Source organism: Polypterus senegalus, chromosome 2 (genome assembly GCF_016835505.1).
Source record: "Polypterus senegalus isolate Bchr_013 chromosome 2, ASM1683550v1, whole genome shotgun sequence".
NCBI lineage: Eukaryota > Metazoa > Chordata > Cladistia > Polypteriformes > Polypteridae > Polypterus > Polypterus senegalus.
In genome coordinates, this window is record NC_053155.1 from 296846567 (window position 1) to 296863339 (window position 16773).

General features: G+C 34.7%; 1 protein-coding gene across 2 annotated transcripts in view; it reads right to left on the bottom strand.

The window, feature by feature from the left end:
* trpc4b (transient receptor potential cation channel, subfamily C, member 4b) overlaps positions 1-16773 on the bottom strand; it is a 154678-nt gene that overhangs the window by 19741 nt on the left and 118164 nt on the right. For both annotated transcript variants that reach the window (XM_039745819.1, XM_039745818.1), the window contains exons 7-10: positions 14101-14296; positions 13638-13832; positions 6313-6354; positions 5325-5414 (exon numbers count right to left, since the gene is read on the bottom strand). In XM_039745819.1, the coding sequence (XP_039601753.1) occupies positions 5325-5414; positions 6313-6354; positions 13638-13832; positions 14101-14296 (523 nt within the window). The remainder of the gene's footprint in view (positions 1-5324; positions 5415-6312; positions 6355-13637; positions 13833-14100; positions 14297-16773) is intronic.

The following is a 16773-nucleotide window of genomic DNA, read 5'->3' on the forward strand; positions in this document are numbered from 1 at the left end:
TAACATCAGTGACAGAGAAGGCTTATAAAAAGGGTAATGTTTTTGACAGTTTTCAAGATGTTTTCTTTAAAGGTTTACAATGACGTTTCCTGCCTATCATTTTTCTCTCTGATTAAATACTAACTCCATGAGAGTCAACAAATGCAAAGAATGGATAAAGCCAATTTGATTCAATGTGGGTTAACTATATGCTGTAGTAATGTGTGATTCTTGTTACTGTTGTTTTACACTTCACATTAATAAGGTTTTGTGAAAGATTTTAGCTTTTTTATTACATATATTATAAGGAACAACAGTTTCTTAAATTTGCTTTAGTGGATTATAAATAAATGGCATAACGAATGTGGCTAGGTAATACTTGCAATAACTTATATTTTATGTATTATCATAAGATATACTGCAGAAAAGAGTCCAACAGAAACAACCACATTAAACAATGAATTTTTAGAGCTCCTTTAGTGTCACACATCTATAATCACTGCAGTATATCCAATCAATGCTAACCCACCCAAAAGAAAAAGGAGGTGCAAGCAACTACTGTGCACTTGAAGAAAACCTTAATTGATGACTGTGAAATGTTTCCATCTTTATTGATGCCATTGCTAATGTGCCAAGATGATGAATAACTGCTGAAACTCAGATTTGTGCATTTTACTCATATATTGCTTTCTCAATAGTGAAATGTGTTATGGCAGCATGCTATTCACACCATGGCAGTTTGTTGTAAATGAAGAGTTGTTTAATTCGGAAATAAATTCTGATCCATTTTGGTGAAAATCATGGATTTCAATATAAAATTGTTTGTTGAAGAAAACTAAAAACTTAAAAATTCATACACTCCTAATGTAAGCCTTTAATGCATTTAAATATGTGCAATAAGTACATTTACTTTGTGCACTATAACAAGAAATGTGTACAGAATAAATAACACCACAGGTATTATTTGTGCAAGAATTAAAGTGTAGTTCAATGGGAACAACAATATTATATTATTCAAACATATTAAACTAAGAAAGAATATCATATGGATCTATTTAAAATTGTGAGAATATGCTCTTCTACTAACTAAGTAAAAACAGTTCTATCTGATGTCATGTGAACAAATTAATTATTGTCTTGTGAAAAAATTGTTATGCTTAGTGTCGTTTTGCTTAATAACATTTAACTAGTGCCATTTTGACTGCCATTTCATTCTAGTGTTGTTGAATGTTATTATTATATATAATTTGCTGATCAAATACAAAAATATTATTTTCCATTCATATAATTTAATACTTCAGCAACGATAATATATATTTTTTAATTTACTAAATATTTATGAGTTATCAGCAGCAGAGTCAATATCATGGCAATACCAATATTATTCAGGGTTTTAAACTGTTTAGAAAACCATTGCTTATAAATATATTTTACAATAGTTATAACTGGGAGGATCTTCAGGATTTTGGTCAAGTGGAATGTGAATAAATTCTGTAAATCCCTAGCTGAAACTGCAAATTAAAACAGTAAGAACACAGCAGTAGGTAAACTATTTAAGGAAATTGACTCATGACATCAAGTTAAACTTGTGATTAGATTTCGTTATGGGCTGTCATTTTCATGCCTTGAATACTAAAATAACATTTGTTTGCATAGCACAGTCACACATGTGACAATGTCTCAGTTAAACCAATGTCATGTGAAATAGTGTCTGCTCATAAAAACAGGCTAATTATGAGCATTTTAGTTACAAGTAAATGAGCATCATCAGAACCCGAGTTGTTTTAGCAAAGCCGGAAAATTATATAAAAAAGTATACTTATTTTAATTATTGTCTTAAAATTAGAATAAAAAAATCTTTCAGTATTTTCAGTACTACACTTTAAATAATTAATTTACCTGTAAGAAAATATTTGCTCACTAGATTTCTAAAACAGTATTTTCATAATTAAAAATTGTAACTACTTTTCAGAATAAATTAAACAGTATGCTGTATCTAATAAAAATGACAGAAAGAAAAAAATCTTATTATGGAAATGGCTTGGTTTAGCCACCTTGTCAAAATACCTGATTCAATGTAAAAATGTTTTTTTGTTCTTTTCTAGAAATAACTGAAGCATTTTAATAAAATATATCTAATACATTATTTACATGATGTTACATAGTAATTGTTGAGATGAACCCACTGACAATAGCAATAATAAGAGAAAAACAAAATATTGCAAATGATAACATTATGAAAACAAAACTATAGAAATTATCTGGGGTCTGTTTTAGAAAGACTGATCTTACACAAACCCTACTTTGGTATTGTGCAATTTTGCACCAGCGGATTAGCTGGTGGCAGAGCACGGATTTCAATCACTACACATTCATGGCAACATTTACAAACCCTTATTAGTTGACAACTGAAAAGTCAATCAACCATGCAGTACAAGTCTGAGAAACAGAGGGCAACAACATTTATGCCAACAGAGTAAGAGTTGCCAGCAGCAAAATGAACTACAATACAATACATAAGTCATATCTGTTGGCCTTATTCCATACAGAACCCCAAATCGAAACTGCATTAATAATCTTATAGGTATAGGTATTTGTGGATGAGGGGAGTTTTCAGATTTGTTTCTTTAAAAGGTGGAAGAGTTCACAAAAGGGATTAATGTAGGCAGCTCATTCCACCAACAAGTGTACTGTCATTTTTTACTGCTCAGAAATGTTTAAGAAATTATAATTTGATTGCCCTACTACGACTGTGTGGATTGTACCTTTGATGGTGGCGATTTATTTGTGTCTCAAAAAAAGGGAATTCTATGCCAGATGAAAACCACAGCTTTTTACATTTTACAAGGTTCCCCCAGATATATTGAAGTCTCAGATGTACTCGTAAAACAGTAACATTCATGCAGGCACTTCTCTGGACATGGCAGAATGTCTGATCACAGTCAGATTATGTTTCTCTGGGTAGAATTTGGTGAAGGAATTGTGTTTCTGTGTCAATTGTTTGTTTAAGAAGGGGAACTAAGTTTTTAAAATTTGTGGCCCACCAGGCTGGCACCACCAGCTTAACCTGACAGACAAGCGCGGGAAACAAGTTCAAGGCAAACAGATTTTATTTTCTCTTTTTCCCTTGTGGGAAACGCCTTCCCTATTTCCCACAAGTATAACACAGTCCAAGCACTAGCACAATACTATAAGTCTCTTCCTTCTCTTTATCTTTTCTCCTGTCCATTACTTTGGTCAAGCTTTGTTGCTCCTCCTCCCGATTCTGGCTCCCCGAGTACTGGCTGCTGGCTCCTTTTATAAGTGATTACTTGTTTCCAGCAGCACTTCCGGGTGTGGTGAAAGAACTGCCCATAAGGGCTCAGCAGCTCCTACTGCAGCACCCCTGGCATCGCCTGTAGATCTCAACAGTGCTCCACCTCACTCCAACTTCCATAAAGCCCTGCAGGAGTCCGAGGTCCAGCTGCAAACCGGGGGGGCTGCCATCTAGTGTCCCGGGGGAGGTAACGCTCTGGTCATGCTTGCTCCCCAAGTACTCCCAGCATGGAGGCGTCCCGGCCGGGGCACACTATAATTTCATTGACTTTTTCTGCTTTTTAAATAGTGCAGGTGGCATCAGCATTTCTGACAAGACATTTACAACCTTTGATCTTATGATTGGAAGCTGTGACCCAAAACCTTAATCCTTCGCGTTATACTTGCACTTTTGCAGGTCGGTTTTAGAGCAATGGTTGCCTTAGTAAATGAGCTGGATTTTGACAAACCTTTCTTTTTGGATGTGATAAAGCATGTTAGGGGTCCATGACAGTGTGTAGATTTTACATTATATATATATATATATATATATATATATATATATATATATATATATATATATATATATATATATATATATATATGCACTTGGGCTCCAGGAGGGCATTAGATTAGACCCTTATTTGCTAATGGGGAGATTGATTGCATATACATTATATACATTCACATCCAGATGTGCGCAGTTCAACCAGTTTCTTTGTTCGTGTTCTCAGGTTTACAATTAAGGAACCTGCACCCACAGGAATAAAAGAGAACTTAGAACAAAAATAAAAGAAATGAGAAGATCCAGAGGTTAAGAGCAGAAGAAAAATAAAGAAAAGCAGAAGTGTCAGGATTGTGGGAGAGCCAGTGTAACAGTGAGGAGGCAAGCAGTTGGAAATGTGGCCCTGAGTGCAGTGAGTGGATGTCACTCATATGGTGGGGTCGCTCGTGATGAGCTCTTGTGTTTCCGCTGAAGACATAAAGATGGTGGCAGGAGAAAGGAGCTGGGCTTGTAGTGTTTCCTGCTGAAGGCCAGGGGATAGGGGTGGAAACATGAGCCAGAAAAAATGGATGACTGCGCCTTTTGGAGCACATCTCCTCTTGCCAAGGAGACTGTAATGAGTATGCAGAGGAGATATCCATTTTAGGAAGCATAGAGGCTCATGATGATTTCACTGGATGGATCCTAATTGTATTTTAACTTTCGATATGTAACCTTTTTCTTGGATTATTTATTTATTTGCACTTTAACCTCCAATGAACACTGTTTATATTATAGATTATTTATTAAGGATGACTGCAATGCACTTTATTTATTGTTGGAACATTGTTTGCTTATTTGTATCTAATTCTTGTTTTTATTCTGTCTTATCATTGCCCAATCTATGACTATTGAAGTCTCTGGTTCAAGAGAGTATGCTAACAGCATGCAACCCTGGCATCATGCTAGAGCAGACACAGCCATTCCAGAAAGCAAGGTTAGTGAATTTTTCACATCTTTGGCCTCACAAATCTGTTCCAGAAACACAGGTTTTGCTAAATTTGTGTTTACTGGATTGAACCCAATTTCCATAAATCCATACATCCTGACTTACTTTAACCAGATATCACACTACTCTTGCTTTCTGGCACAGACCCCAGTTATTCATTATCTTGTGTCGTCAGGGTTGAATAAAAATACACAAGGCACATTCAGTGAGAACAAAGAGTTCTATTAAGCCAGAAACCCACAACCAAGAAACAATAAATCTATGGTGTGATCTTCTATGGATATTTAGACTCTAAAATGGGAAGATAGTAGCTACTCCTTCTTATACACAAATGAAATATGGAAGACACTAGCATTTGCAAATTAATCATACATCATGCTAGTGGTTGAGATTGTGGTTATTGAGATTTGAAATACTTATTACTGTTATTTATAGATCTGTCTAAAACATTTTTTTAAGGTCTTTAATCCAAATTTTTCATTTACTTAGCTGTTATATCTGAATAGTGAACTGAAACAGATATGTTAACCATACTGCTGCTTAATATAGCTACATTACCTTGAAATTTTCTTCTGTGAGGCCTTCTTCTGTTTTTGCATCTCTAATCATGGCTGCAACGTATCGTTTTACCAAATTCTTCATAACATCCTAAACAGGAAGAAAACACAGATCGCTTAGTAGTTATTTTAAGCTCTGAAATATCGTTAAAGATTTCTGACTTATATCAAAGATCACAGCAGCTTGGATTATGCCATATGTCTTGCATCCTTTCAGTTTTATTTTTTTCACTCCCTATACTACACATAAGAGCTAGTGCTAAAATTTTATAAAGAACTAAAGAATATAAAAATCAATGCTATAATTATTTTATTATAATTAACATGTTGCTTAAGAAATCAGAAAATATAAGGAAGCTACAAAAAGTAAGAAAGGGATAAGAATGCAATGTCACATTTTATTAAAAAGGAAAAAATGCAGAACATGCGCAAAGTAAAAAAAGAAGCAGGAACTGGTACACAATTAACCTTTTGTACACTTATTGAAACCACTGATCCTGCTAAAAATTAAATAAGGACTTAATGTAAACTTAATAACATTTACTATTCCAGAAACAATTACTGTAGGTTATAATATCAATTTCTAATATATACTTTACAATTAGTATGTACTTTATATTAAATAGCAATGTTCTTGATGCTGTTAAGCACAAGGTTTGGTATAAAAGGCATAATATTTTATAAGAATTAAAAATTTCAAATAATTGGAAAATGAGGTACAGTTATAAATGGCCTTGATGAAAGGACAAATACCCAGAATGTGTAAACGTCTTTAGTTCTTCCTACACTATACACATTTGGTTGGCTGAACTTGCAGTTTTCTGTTTTTTGTTTTTAAGTACATAAAATTTCTCAAAAATGACAGGACACAATCCAATGCATCTAGCTAGTTAGTTAGATTTGAGGACTGGCTGGTTTTGAATATCATGCACAATGTACTGTATTAACTACTAAAGTAGGTAACTCTAATATAAACCAAAAACTGTTACCTGGTATTCATGGTTTTTTCTTAAATTTCCAGCTGCACGTCTCTATAAAAAAATAAAACTTATTAGTGAAACCTTTTGCATTATATATATATATATATATATATATATATATATATATATATATATATATATATATATATATATATATATATACACATACATACACTTTTTTTTTTACTGATAATAATGTAATGTTTGTAGATGAGATGTGACCAGTTTTTCTAACCGCTGACTAAATTATACATCTCATTAATTTATGCTTATTAAACTCTTATAGCTACATATCTTAGTAGCAGCTCTTAAGTAGTTGCTTTTTTTCCCACTTACACTTTACTGATGTCTTCAAGTGTTTTGTTTTGAAACACAAAAAAGGTTTGTTGATTTAATTTCAAGACTTTGAAATAACGAGGTTATTTTCTGCAATGTGTTCTTTATTCAGGTGATAAGAAATTCAACAGGAGATGAAAAAGCCCACTAATGCAGGTATGGTAATGGTTGTTACTCATTTTTGCAATATTGTGACTACACTTTAATACATTCAGCTAAACATGGTCTCAGGGGTACTTTTTTGAGGTAAGGTATAACCTTTGTTTAATATTTAAACTGGGCAATGTTACCATACTGTACCATACCATACCGTAACTCCAGGTATGAATTCAATTAACTGGCTTCCACTTAAGTTAAGAGCTGATTTTAATATCTTCTTTCTCCTCATATAAAAAATAATAAATAGTTAAGCCCCACTTATCTGACAGAAATTATTAAAACCTATACTCATGTACAATCATATACAATTATGCAATTAAAAAGTGTCGACATGTGTTTATTGAACATAATCGTATTAGTTCTGTTGTTTGGGCAGTTTCACCAGATGAGCTCTAATACATCCCGATTAAGTACACTTAAGGACTGTCCATTACCTTGCCCTTACCCAGTAGAATTAAACTGGCTCTCAGCGATGCTCTGCTACTGTAACTTATAAGCAGAGTCTGAAGCATGAGTGGCTAGTAACAAAAGTGGTACAGTCCTGGAATAGGGAGATTACGGAAAAGTAACTGGATTGCTTTGAATCTTAACTTATACAATGCTTAAGAGATGTCTTATCCGATGTGGGAGAGTATGCAAGAATTTTTTTCATTGTTAATCAAAAAATGTGTTATTGATTGTGTCCTTACTAATGCAATTCACCCATTCCTTAATAAAAAATCAGCAGTGACATCCATAATTTATCAAAGGTTAGCAGTAAAGTATTTGAGGTTGTTGATATAGAAATATACAAGAAATGCAGGAAGAAACCCTGAAAGCAACTCAAGTTGCTAAACTTCAGAACTTTAATTTTTATCTGAATTTACTAAGTATTTTCCATTTTCATTCCCTTCTCAGTGTCCCCTATATCTTCCTTTAAGTGGATCTTATCTTCTATCCAAATTAAACTACTGTTGTTTGCCTAGGGAATGATTTTTCAAAAAGGCAGCTGACATGGAACAGTTAATATTTGCACTTAAAACATATCAATTTATTTATATTTTTGTACATACTTCTTAATATTTTCATGCTTATGTTTTATTAAACATTTTGTGTTTATACTATATGTGTAACTATTGTATAATGTGCTGAGGTAATAGGTAGCAGTGTGCTTATTAAGAATAAATTATTTGACTGATGTGCTTAAAATAGAAATATTGCATTGTCATGACATCTTAGAAGAAGATAAACATTTTTCAGTTATGAGGCCATGCTTTTATGTGCATGGATTTATTTTACCATTATTTTTTCCAGGTTCACTGCTTTACCTTCATCAAGTTTTGAAAATAAATATGTAAAATTTTATGCAGTAGTATAAGTGTTGCCTTTTAAATTAATATGTCAATTGCTCTGACATCTGTGCCTGTTATTTCCAAATGAAATTCTCACATACTGTACTTGCCTCTTCTAAAGTCTTTATCTCTTCTAATGTATGTACTTGATTTCTCTTGGTTTTTTATTAACCCTGTGTCAATGCTGACCTGATAAAGCCTTTTCTGACCATACTCCTTTCAGATGAAATATTGTGTCATAGATACATTTATTTATTAGTTTATTAACCTGCTTTGGCCATTGAATAGTCTTTGGGAGCCACCTTGGTTAACATGGTAGCATTACTTTATACAATAAATATTGAAGCTTCCGTTACAACTCATGTCCCATCTTATTGTGAGGTGCTAGTTAAACTGCATTCAACCCATTTATCTGTATTCTATCGATTTACATAATATTTTTAATTTCCAGAATGTTCCTTTTCTTCCTTTACTGAAGGTTGCTTATAGTTGTACCTTACAACATTCAAGCCTACATAGGTTGTGTCCCTGTTGCTTATTTCATCTAACTGAAAGGTGGTAATTAATAGTAGTTGTGTTGGATTGAGATACTAACTTTTTTATGTTATCTAATTTTACTGTTATTAAATATGACTGTAATATTGGAATTACAGAATAAGCAAACTTTTGGTATGTTTAGGTCGTCCCTAACTTTACATTGAATTAATATTAAAGGAAGCATTGTATTAAAAATAGAATGAACAGATTTGGCCAAAATAATAAACACCCAAGATTAAAATATATTATTTTGTGATATCATGAATTGTTCTATAATTTTAAAAGTTTGTCCATGTTTTCACAGTTATTATACTTTTATTAACTCCATCCTTGATTTTGCTGTGCAGAGTCATGTTTGACTGCCTTCTAGTAGTTTGTGTTTTAGCATACAAATGATTTTAGACACTGCATATTTATTAATTATAATAGCACATTACTAAGCACTTTATTTACTGTTTTTTTAATAAACACTCTCCTGAAATTATTTTAGGAACAGCCTGAAAGGTTTAATTCATAATGTATTTCTGAAACTGAAACCAAATATAATGCTAGGTACCTGTTAACTAAACAGATTCAATTTCTTGACTTGCTATTATATTTATTAAGAATGATTTGTCAAAGAAAAATCTTATATTCTGCAAACACAAACAAAAAGTGCCAATGGTGGTTTTGATTATGATTTTAAAAAAATCAGTTTTCCTTATCAATTCCTTATCATATTGATGTGATTTCAACATAGTGTATGTTTAAGGAATTGTTGAATTAAGTGAAATGAACAATAATTTCCGGTTAGTTAACAGTAAAATGAAAAAAAACCATTTTGTTATACACTTAAAATCTGATCATAATTATATTTTTGTTTAATGTAACATGAAAACATAACACTCTGAAATATGCACAGGGCAGGAGACTGACTTGATGTCAGGAGACTGACATCAGACTGAAGTAGAAATGAGACTTCTTAAAGGGAGGTATGGAGAGATCAGGAACGGTAAACATTGCAGGGGACAGCCTTGCTGAGATCTGTAGTTCATGACAAGAAATTTCACTGAATTTCGAGCAATAACTAGAAGCCAACAGTAACAGTTTAGCAGTGAAATAATGTGAGTCAACACAAAAATCAATTCATCAGTATGGTAAGTAGCAGTTTCTGGGAGCCCTGTCTAAACACAGTTACAGTATCCAGCCTAGAGAGAACTTGGAATGAGGGCCTGAGTGGCAAAGGTAGTGAAGGAATAGTCAGTTCTTGTGACTGAAAGAATAAAACATGACTGACTCAGTGAAAACATGTTAAATGAAAAAGAGGAAATAATCCTTAAGGTTTGTGATGGTTGTGAAGAGAGGGTGATGTCAAATTAAAAATTCAGAGAATGATATTGTTGTGGTTGAAAGCTAGGTATTGAAATAACAAAATAAAAGTAAGATACAGGTATTGACAGTATAAATAGCGAAGGAGAAGCTACATGAAGAGTTCTAAGGCATGAAGGTAAAAAAAGAAGCAGACCATGTACTAACACTTGAGGCACACCTGTGGAGAACTTCCAAGGACTAACCTTATGCTATGAAATACAAAATGAAAACTCAGAAAACTGAATCACATTTATGGAATGATGAAGCAAGCAAGGAGATATATGGCAGATGTTGCTCAAGTAGAATCAAGAACTAATGAGAGTAAAGCCATTTTAATAGGTTGAAGTAAGTGAACTTAAGATGTATTTTTTGGAAATTAAGTGTAATACTGTTTAGCAGTAAAATAACAAGAAGCAACTGTCAATCTCAAATGCATTCCATTTTTAACCGTTAGGAAACATAATCACTTATATAATGTGAGGCACTGTTAACACTAGAATTACCAGAGCCTACGAAAAAACTCATAAATCCGTCCTACCTTAAATCGCTTCTTAAAATTGTTCACAGCTCTCAACAAGCGTCTTTTGTCATCTAAATGTGCTGATAAAAATCAGGCTGCAAAGCAGCCGGCTATTCCATACCCCCACCGACTTAGAACGTGCACAAACTTCTCCCAGATCATGCCTTGATTGATTTTCTGGGAGTGAGGTGGAGTTTTAGACTGGAAATAATAGATCATTGTTTGGAACACACGCATTTCATGTCTGTTCCATTTCTACAGTAATCTGTGTAAACACATTGTTAAAACAGAAACGTTTTTTATATTCTACTAGTAGATGACAAAATGTAGGCATAAACTACTAAGTCGGTGGGGAGATGGAATAGCTGGCTACTTGCAGCTTTTCTTTTATCAGCACATTTAGATTAACAAAAGACGCTGGGAGAAGCGAGAACGGTTTTAAGCGATTTAAGGTGGGACGGATTTACGAGTTTTTTCGTACGCTCTGGTAATTCTAGTGTTAATTACACACCTACAGCCACTCATATAAAGGAAAGCTCGATTGAGAAATAAAATCTTTACAATGTGTATGGACACTGACTGGTCTAACTGAAGCAAAATGATTTAGAGAGAACAAGCATACCCTACAGAGATAGTGGCATGGGTAAGAAATGAAGCCACAACACTACCATACTGGTTTATATATTGAAATACTTGCACATATAGCACTTATTTATAGTTTTGAAAATTAGCTAATGTGTCATTCTTTACAGTTTTTATTGCAATAATAAACAGATATTCACTTTATTAATGCATTCCATTTGTCATAGTGTTTTACATCTAACAGTATACCTTCATAATGAATGCAATATATTACAGAGCATTTTGTTAACACTTTAGTTCGAGTATTGAAGAAAAGCATCTGTTACTCATTTTTTCTTATGTAACACCACCTGAACAAAGGCTTCTTTTAGTCTTCATAAAACTTATCAAACATCAGTAGATTGGTTATTCTTCTCTGTGTCGTTTGGCATATTGATATGATGGTAAAATGACTTGTTAATATGAAGGATTCACAGGTGTTATACTAAATATGTAATATCGAAAGAAATGTGTCTCAGTACTTCATACTTCTAGGCCACACTGCACAAATAAACCACTTTATCTGATGCTTTGTAAGTGTCATTAAAATCAAAAGAAGCCTTAGTTAAGGTCTTGTTACATAAATGTGAATGAGTAATTGATGTAGTACCTAAAGTTTTATCAGTACTTTTTGCCAGATGATTTCATTACAGCATTGTAAGTGCTGGAGAAGAATAACAGGCATCCTGGTTGCAATAAAGGTAGGATTCATGCCTGGTCATGAGACCATAATGGAATGAGCAGACAAACAAACTCAATGGGAGCAGATAATTTTCCCACACAACAATTGACTGTGTCCCTCCAAGCTAAACCTGATCAGGACACCTGAAGGGTGGCATGGAAGTTAGAGTCTGGAAATGCAGCCCTGTCAGGGTCTTTGGGGACCTCCAGAGAGAGCTGCCGAGGGAGGACTGCTCTAGTTTTCACACAACCTGGAAATGCTCTGGATGACCAGGACAAGAGACCATAAGCAGTTCCCGGGTCTGATTTACAAGGGAGCCCACTGCCTCACTTGAGAGTCTGGAGTCTGAGTCTGGAGACTACGGGCTACACTCTTGGAGGAGGAAGGAGGAATCACAATTGGTTTATTTGGGTATTTTGACGTGTCTTTGGAAGGGTGATCATTGGAGATGTACTGTGTTTGAATAAATGTCTTTTATTTGTACCGGAAATTATGTGAGGTATTACTTTGCCTGTGGTTTGGGACTCTCTGTCACCCCCTTGTGGTCACAATATATATTTTTTATGCCCATAACGATACACAGAATTATATGTCCATAACAGTATATGTCTATAATGACACAATATTTTATACTAGCCAACCTGTGGCGGAGCATATGCCGCATAATTATCAACGTGAACAGTCAACATGGCTCACAGCTGCATGTGGACTGTAGCACAGACCAAAGTGAGTGAAGATGTTTTTGGAGACATGTTGGGGGCGGGCACATGAGCAAGCAGTGCGCATGCCTCGAGAGTGAGGGTGGACGTGGGAGGAGGGTGAGAGTTGGCAGATGGGGCTCTGTCGTGTGTTCCCCATGACGCGGGAGGAGGGTTAGAGTGGGCGGTCGGGGCTATGTCATGCGTACCCCATGGTCGGGCGACTTGGTCGATTATATATACAGTGGAACCTCGGTTCACGGCCATAATTCGTTCCAAAAAGAACCGAAGTAATTTCCCCCATAGGATTGTATGTAAATTAATTAATCCGTTCCAGACCGTACGAACTGTATGTAAATATATATTTTTTTAAGTTTTTAAGCACAAATACAGTTAATTACACCATAGAATGCACAACGTAATAGTACACTAAATGTAAAAACATTGAATAACACTGAGAAAACCTTGAACAACAGAGAAAACTAAAACTGCAAGAGTTCGCGCTATAGCGCTACGAACCACTCGCTAAAAACACGTTTTTAATGAGTTTTAAGCACAGGGAAAAAAATGTACATTTGAAAAATCCAAAATAAACAACCATAAAAAGTAACATTGCAACAATGCACACGCGCGCCTGTGCATGTGTGCGTCTCTCTCGCGCACCTGTGTGTGTGTCTCTCTCTCACGCGTGCATGTGTGTGTGTGTGTGTCTCTCTCTCGCACACGCCTGTGTGTGTGTTTCTCTCTCATGTGGACTGTAGCACAGACGAAAGCAACCGAGGCTGTGTTTGGTGAGTTGTTGCATACGGGCACATGAGCAAGCAGTGCACATGCCCCAAGAGCGAAGGTGGACGCAGGAGGAGGGTTAAAGTTGGCGGGCGGGGCTCTGTCGTGCGTATCCCATGACACAGGAGGAGAGTTAGAGTTGGCGGGCATGGCTCTCTGTCTTGCTTGCGCTCAGTGTCTTGCGTGCCCTTAGTGAATTATATATATATATATATATAGATAAGGCATTAAACATATGCCGGTTTCCACTTGGTAGAATATACAGTAATACTATTTTGGTGTATATACACTTAACGAAAATTTTGTATACTTACTCCAAGAGATCCAAGACTCTCTGGCCTTTTTGTGATTTTCACTTTACATACATGTCTCTTGATCCATTTCAACAAGTGCCAAACTGATTTAGGGCTTGGAATGATATTAAATGGTGGAGGTAATGTTCCGCCTTCTTCAAAATAACTCATCCAAAGTTTTGTCCTTGCAAATTTCCACTCAATATCTGCATGATCCTAAAGTTAATAGAGTGAGTGACCATGTATGGTTAAGAAGCAGATTAAAGAATAATGTTTAACAGCAACAATATACATGCTCTACTTTAAAAAAAAAAAAAAAAAAATTATTTTACGTTTTTTCATTTTAGAAACATATACATTCTTAGACTAAAAATCAACATAATTAAAATATAAGCGCAATTCACCAATTTAAAACCCTTATTTATGGAATAGTCATAAAAAATAAAACTATTAAATATATGTAATTAAATCAGAGAAAACTTACTGCAATAAGCTGATATGAATTGTTCATCATGGCAATTAACATATTTAGCAGGACTACAAGTGAAATCACATTATATGTTCCAAACATTGTAGCCCCAACAAATTCTGTAAATTCATGCTTTGCTTCAACATTTGTTACATGCAGACCAATTAACCCAAATATGGACCAGAATAAGGACTGTAGTGTCTCAAACAACCTAAAATATAAACAAAACATGTTTTATTAATTCCATATTTAAAAGTTTATACATTTTCAGCTAACATGAACATCAAAGTAGAAATTTTACTTGAGAATTAGAAAATGATAATATATTTTAGTCAAGCTAGGAAGCCAATTTGACTAAATGAATCTGGGTCTTAGAATGCAGTATTTAATCGACAATTTAGTCATAAGATGAAGTTAAGGCTATCAGGCTATAGTCTACAAATGTATTTCATTACAATCATTTTTAACATCATTTTATATAAAAAATTATTTTCTGTAATACATTCACAGGTGATCAAACATCAAATTAGGTCTGCAACAGATTTTCCTCCCTACTCCATTACTAGCTTTTTCCACATCATTTTTTGCCCAATGGTGTATTATTTGTGTCTTTATTCTAAAATGGTACATAGTAATTGTTCATTCTGTTTAGTGAGATTCTGGAAATCTAGTTTGAGCACTATACTGTCTCCAAATTACAACATTAGAAAGATTTAGACAAGAACAGGCCATTCAGCCCAACGAAGCTCGCCGGCCAGACCATCTCAATTCCTCCAAAATAACATCAAGTCGAGTTTTGAAGGTCCCTAAAGTCCTACTGTCTGTCACACCACTTGGTAACTCATTCCATATGTCTATGGCTCACTGTGTGAAGAAAAAATTCCTAACATTTGTGCAAAATTTAGTACACAGACGCTAAACTGTGTCCACATGTTTTTAATGTACTCATTTTAAAGTAACAGTCTCTATTCACTGTACTAAAATAGGTTAAAAGGTAAATAATTGTACAACTCTGATTGTATCCTTTTGTTACTTCCTCATAGGATTCTAACCTGTTAATAAAACATGACCTTCCTGGTCTAAACCCATACTGACTGTTCAGTAAGACTCCTGTTCTTGCCATGTGTTGCTCAACCTTATCCTTAATAATTCCTTCAATTAATTTACCTATGATGCTATACTTGTTGACATTTGGGAGGACATGCATGTTAGTTGAACATATAAGTGAGAATTTCAATATATTCTGCATGTGTGACAATAATACTAAATTAATAATAATGCATTGTTTGATATAAAAGAAACCCATTGTGAAATTATGGGAATATTACAGATAAATATATGGCTGTTGTTTTCAGGATCTGAAGACTGCATGTAATGCAAAAGGTTTCATTATATAATAAAGCAGATGTGGGCACTAATTTCCTGCCAGATCTTTGAGTGAGAAAGTGGAGACTGACATTTGTTAGGAAAAATTCTGAAAAAGAAACACACTGCGGTGGGTTGGCGCCCTGCCTGGGATTTGTTTCCTGTCTTGCACCCTGTGCTGGCTCCAGCAGACCCCCATGATCCTGTGTTAGGTTATAGCGGGTTGGACAACGACTGACTGACTGACCAAGCACAAAGAGGTAAACATTATAAAATTAGGGGTGAGAAAGAAATGTTATGTTTTTTGCAAGGCAAAAATAACTAGTTTGTTTTTCCTGTTGCTAATTCATAATTCTATATATGTCTTCTTTTTTCATTTGCTGCAGATTGTTCCCACTGGACATGCACAATGTGAAATAGGGTCATGCATTCTGTGAGGAGAGCAGAAAATGACCGCATTAGCCAGTCAAGCTAAAAGAGAATCGCAATAGCCCTACTGACTTACAGGGCTTTAGGCCAGTATCATCATCTTTAGCAGGGTGACATCATCACTTGCCTGACAAATCTCAACAGTCAGCAGTGAGGTGCTCCTTGATCCACCACTACAAAAATCCAGGTCAAAGTGCAAAATAAACGACTCTTCTTTGAGTTGATGGTGCTCCTGTTGCAAATTGCTTCTACTGGACATTCAGGATACAAACTTACTTTACCGTCTTCATGATGTGTTCCTGCTTTCCCATGAGTGCAACTTACTGTAGTAACGCCACCAGTTACTTGTACACATGTTGATAATGACTTCAGTTTGCATTTGTGAATCTGAATTTACTTTGACAGTAGAACCTTGATCATGAATTGTGTGTGTTTAATAGCTGAATTATTGGGTTTTGGACTTTTTAATTTATTTTTCAGTTATGTAAATCCATCGGACATTCCTACCATATATCTATGTGATAATAATGTGAAATTGATTTATTGCTGAATTGATATTGCTGCAGTGTAATTCACTTCTGACTGCTTTAATTTTTTACATAGCTGATAACATAGTCAATTTAGAGGACTTCTCATCCATTCAGTTCGTGCTTGCTTAGTCTTCCTGGCACTTTCCCGTACATGTCCTGGGATTGCCCTGTGGTTTCCCGCTTCCATATTACTTAGCTATAAAGTTTGTTTTCTTTCTTCTGTAATACAGTAGTTCTAGCAGATGACTGTTCCATTTCTTTATATTACGTTTTATAGCTGGCAAAATCATTTTAGCTTTTACATGGCAAACTCTTGAACCAAAGGCTGTGAAATGAACTTATATTTAACTTCACTGTTTGGTGT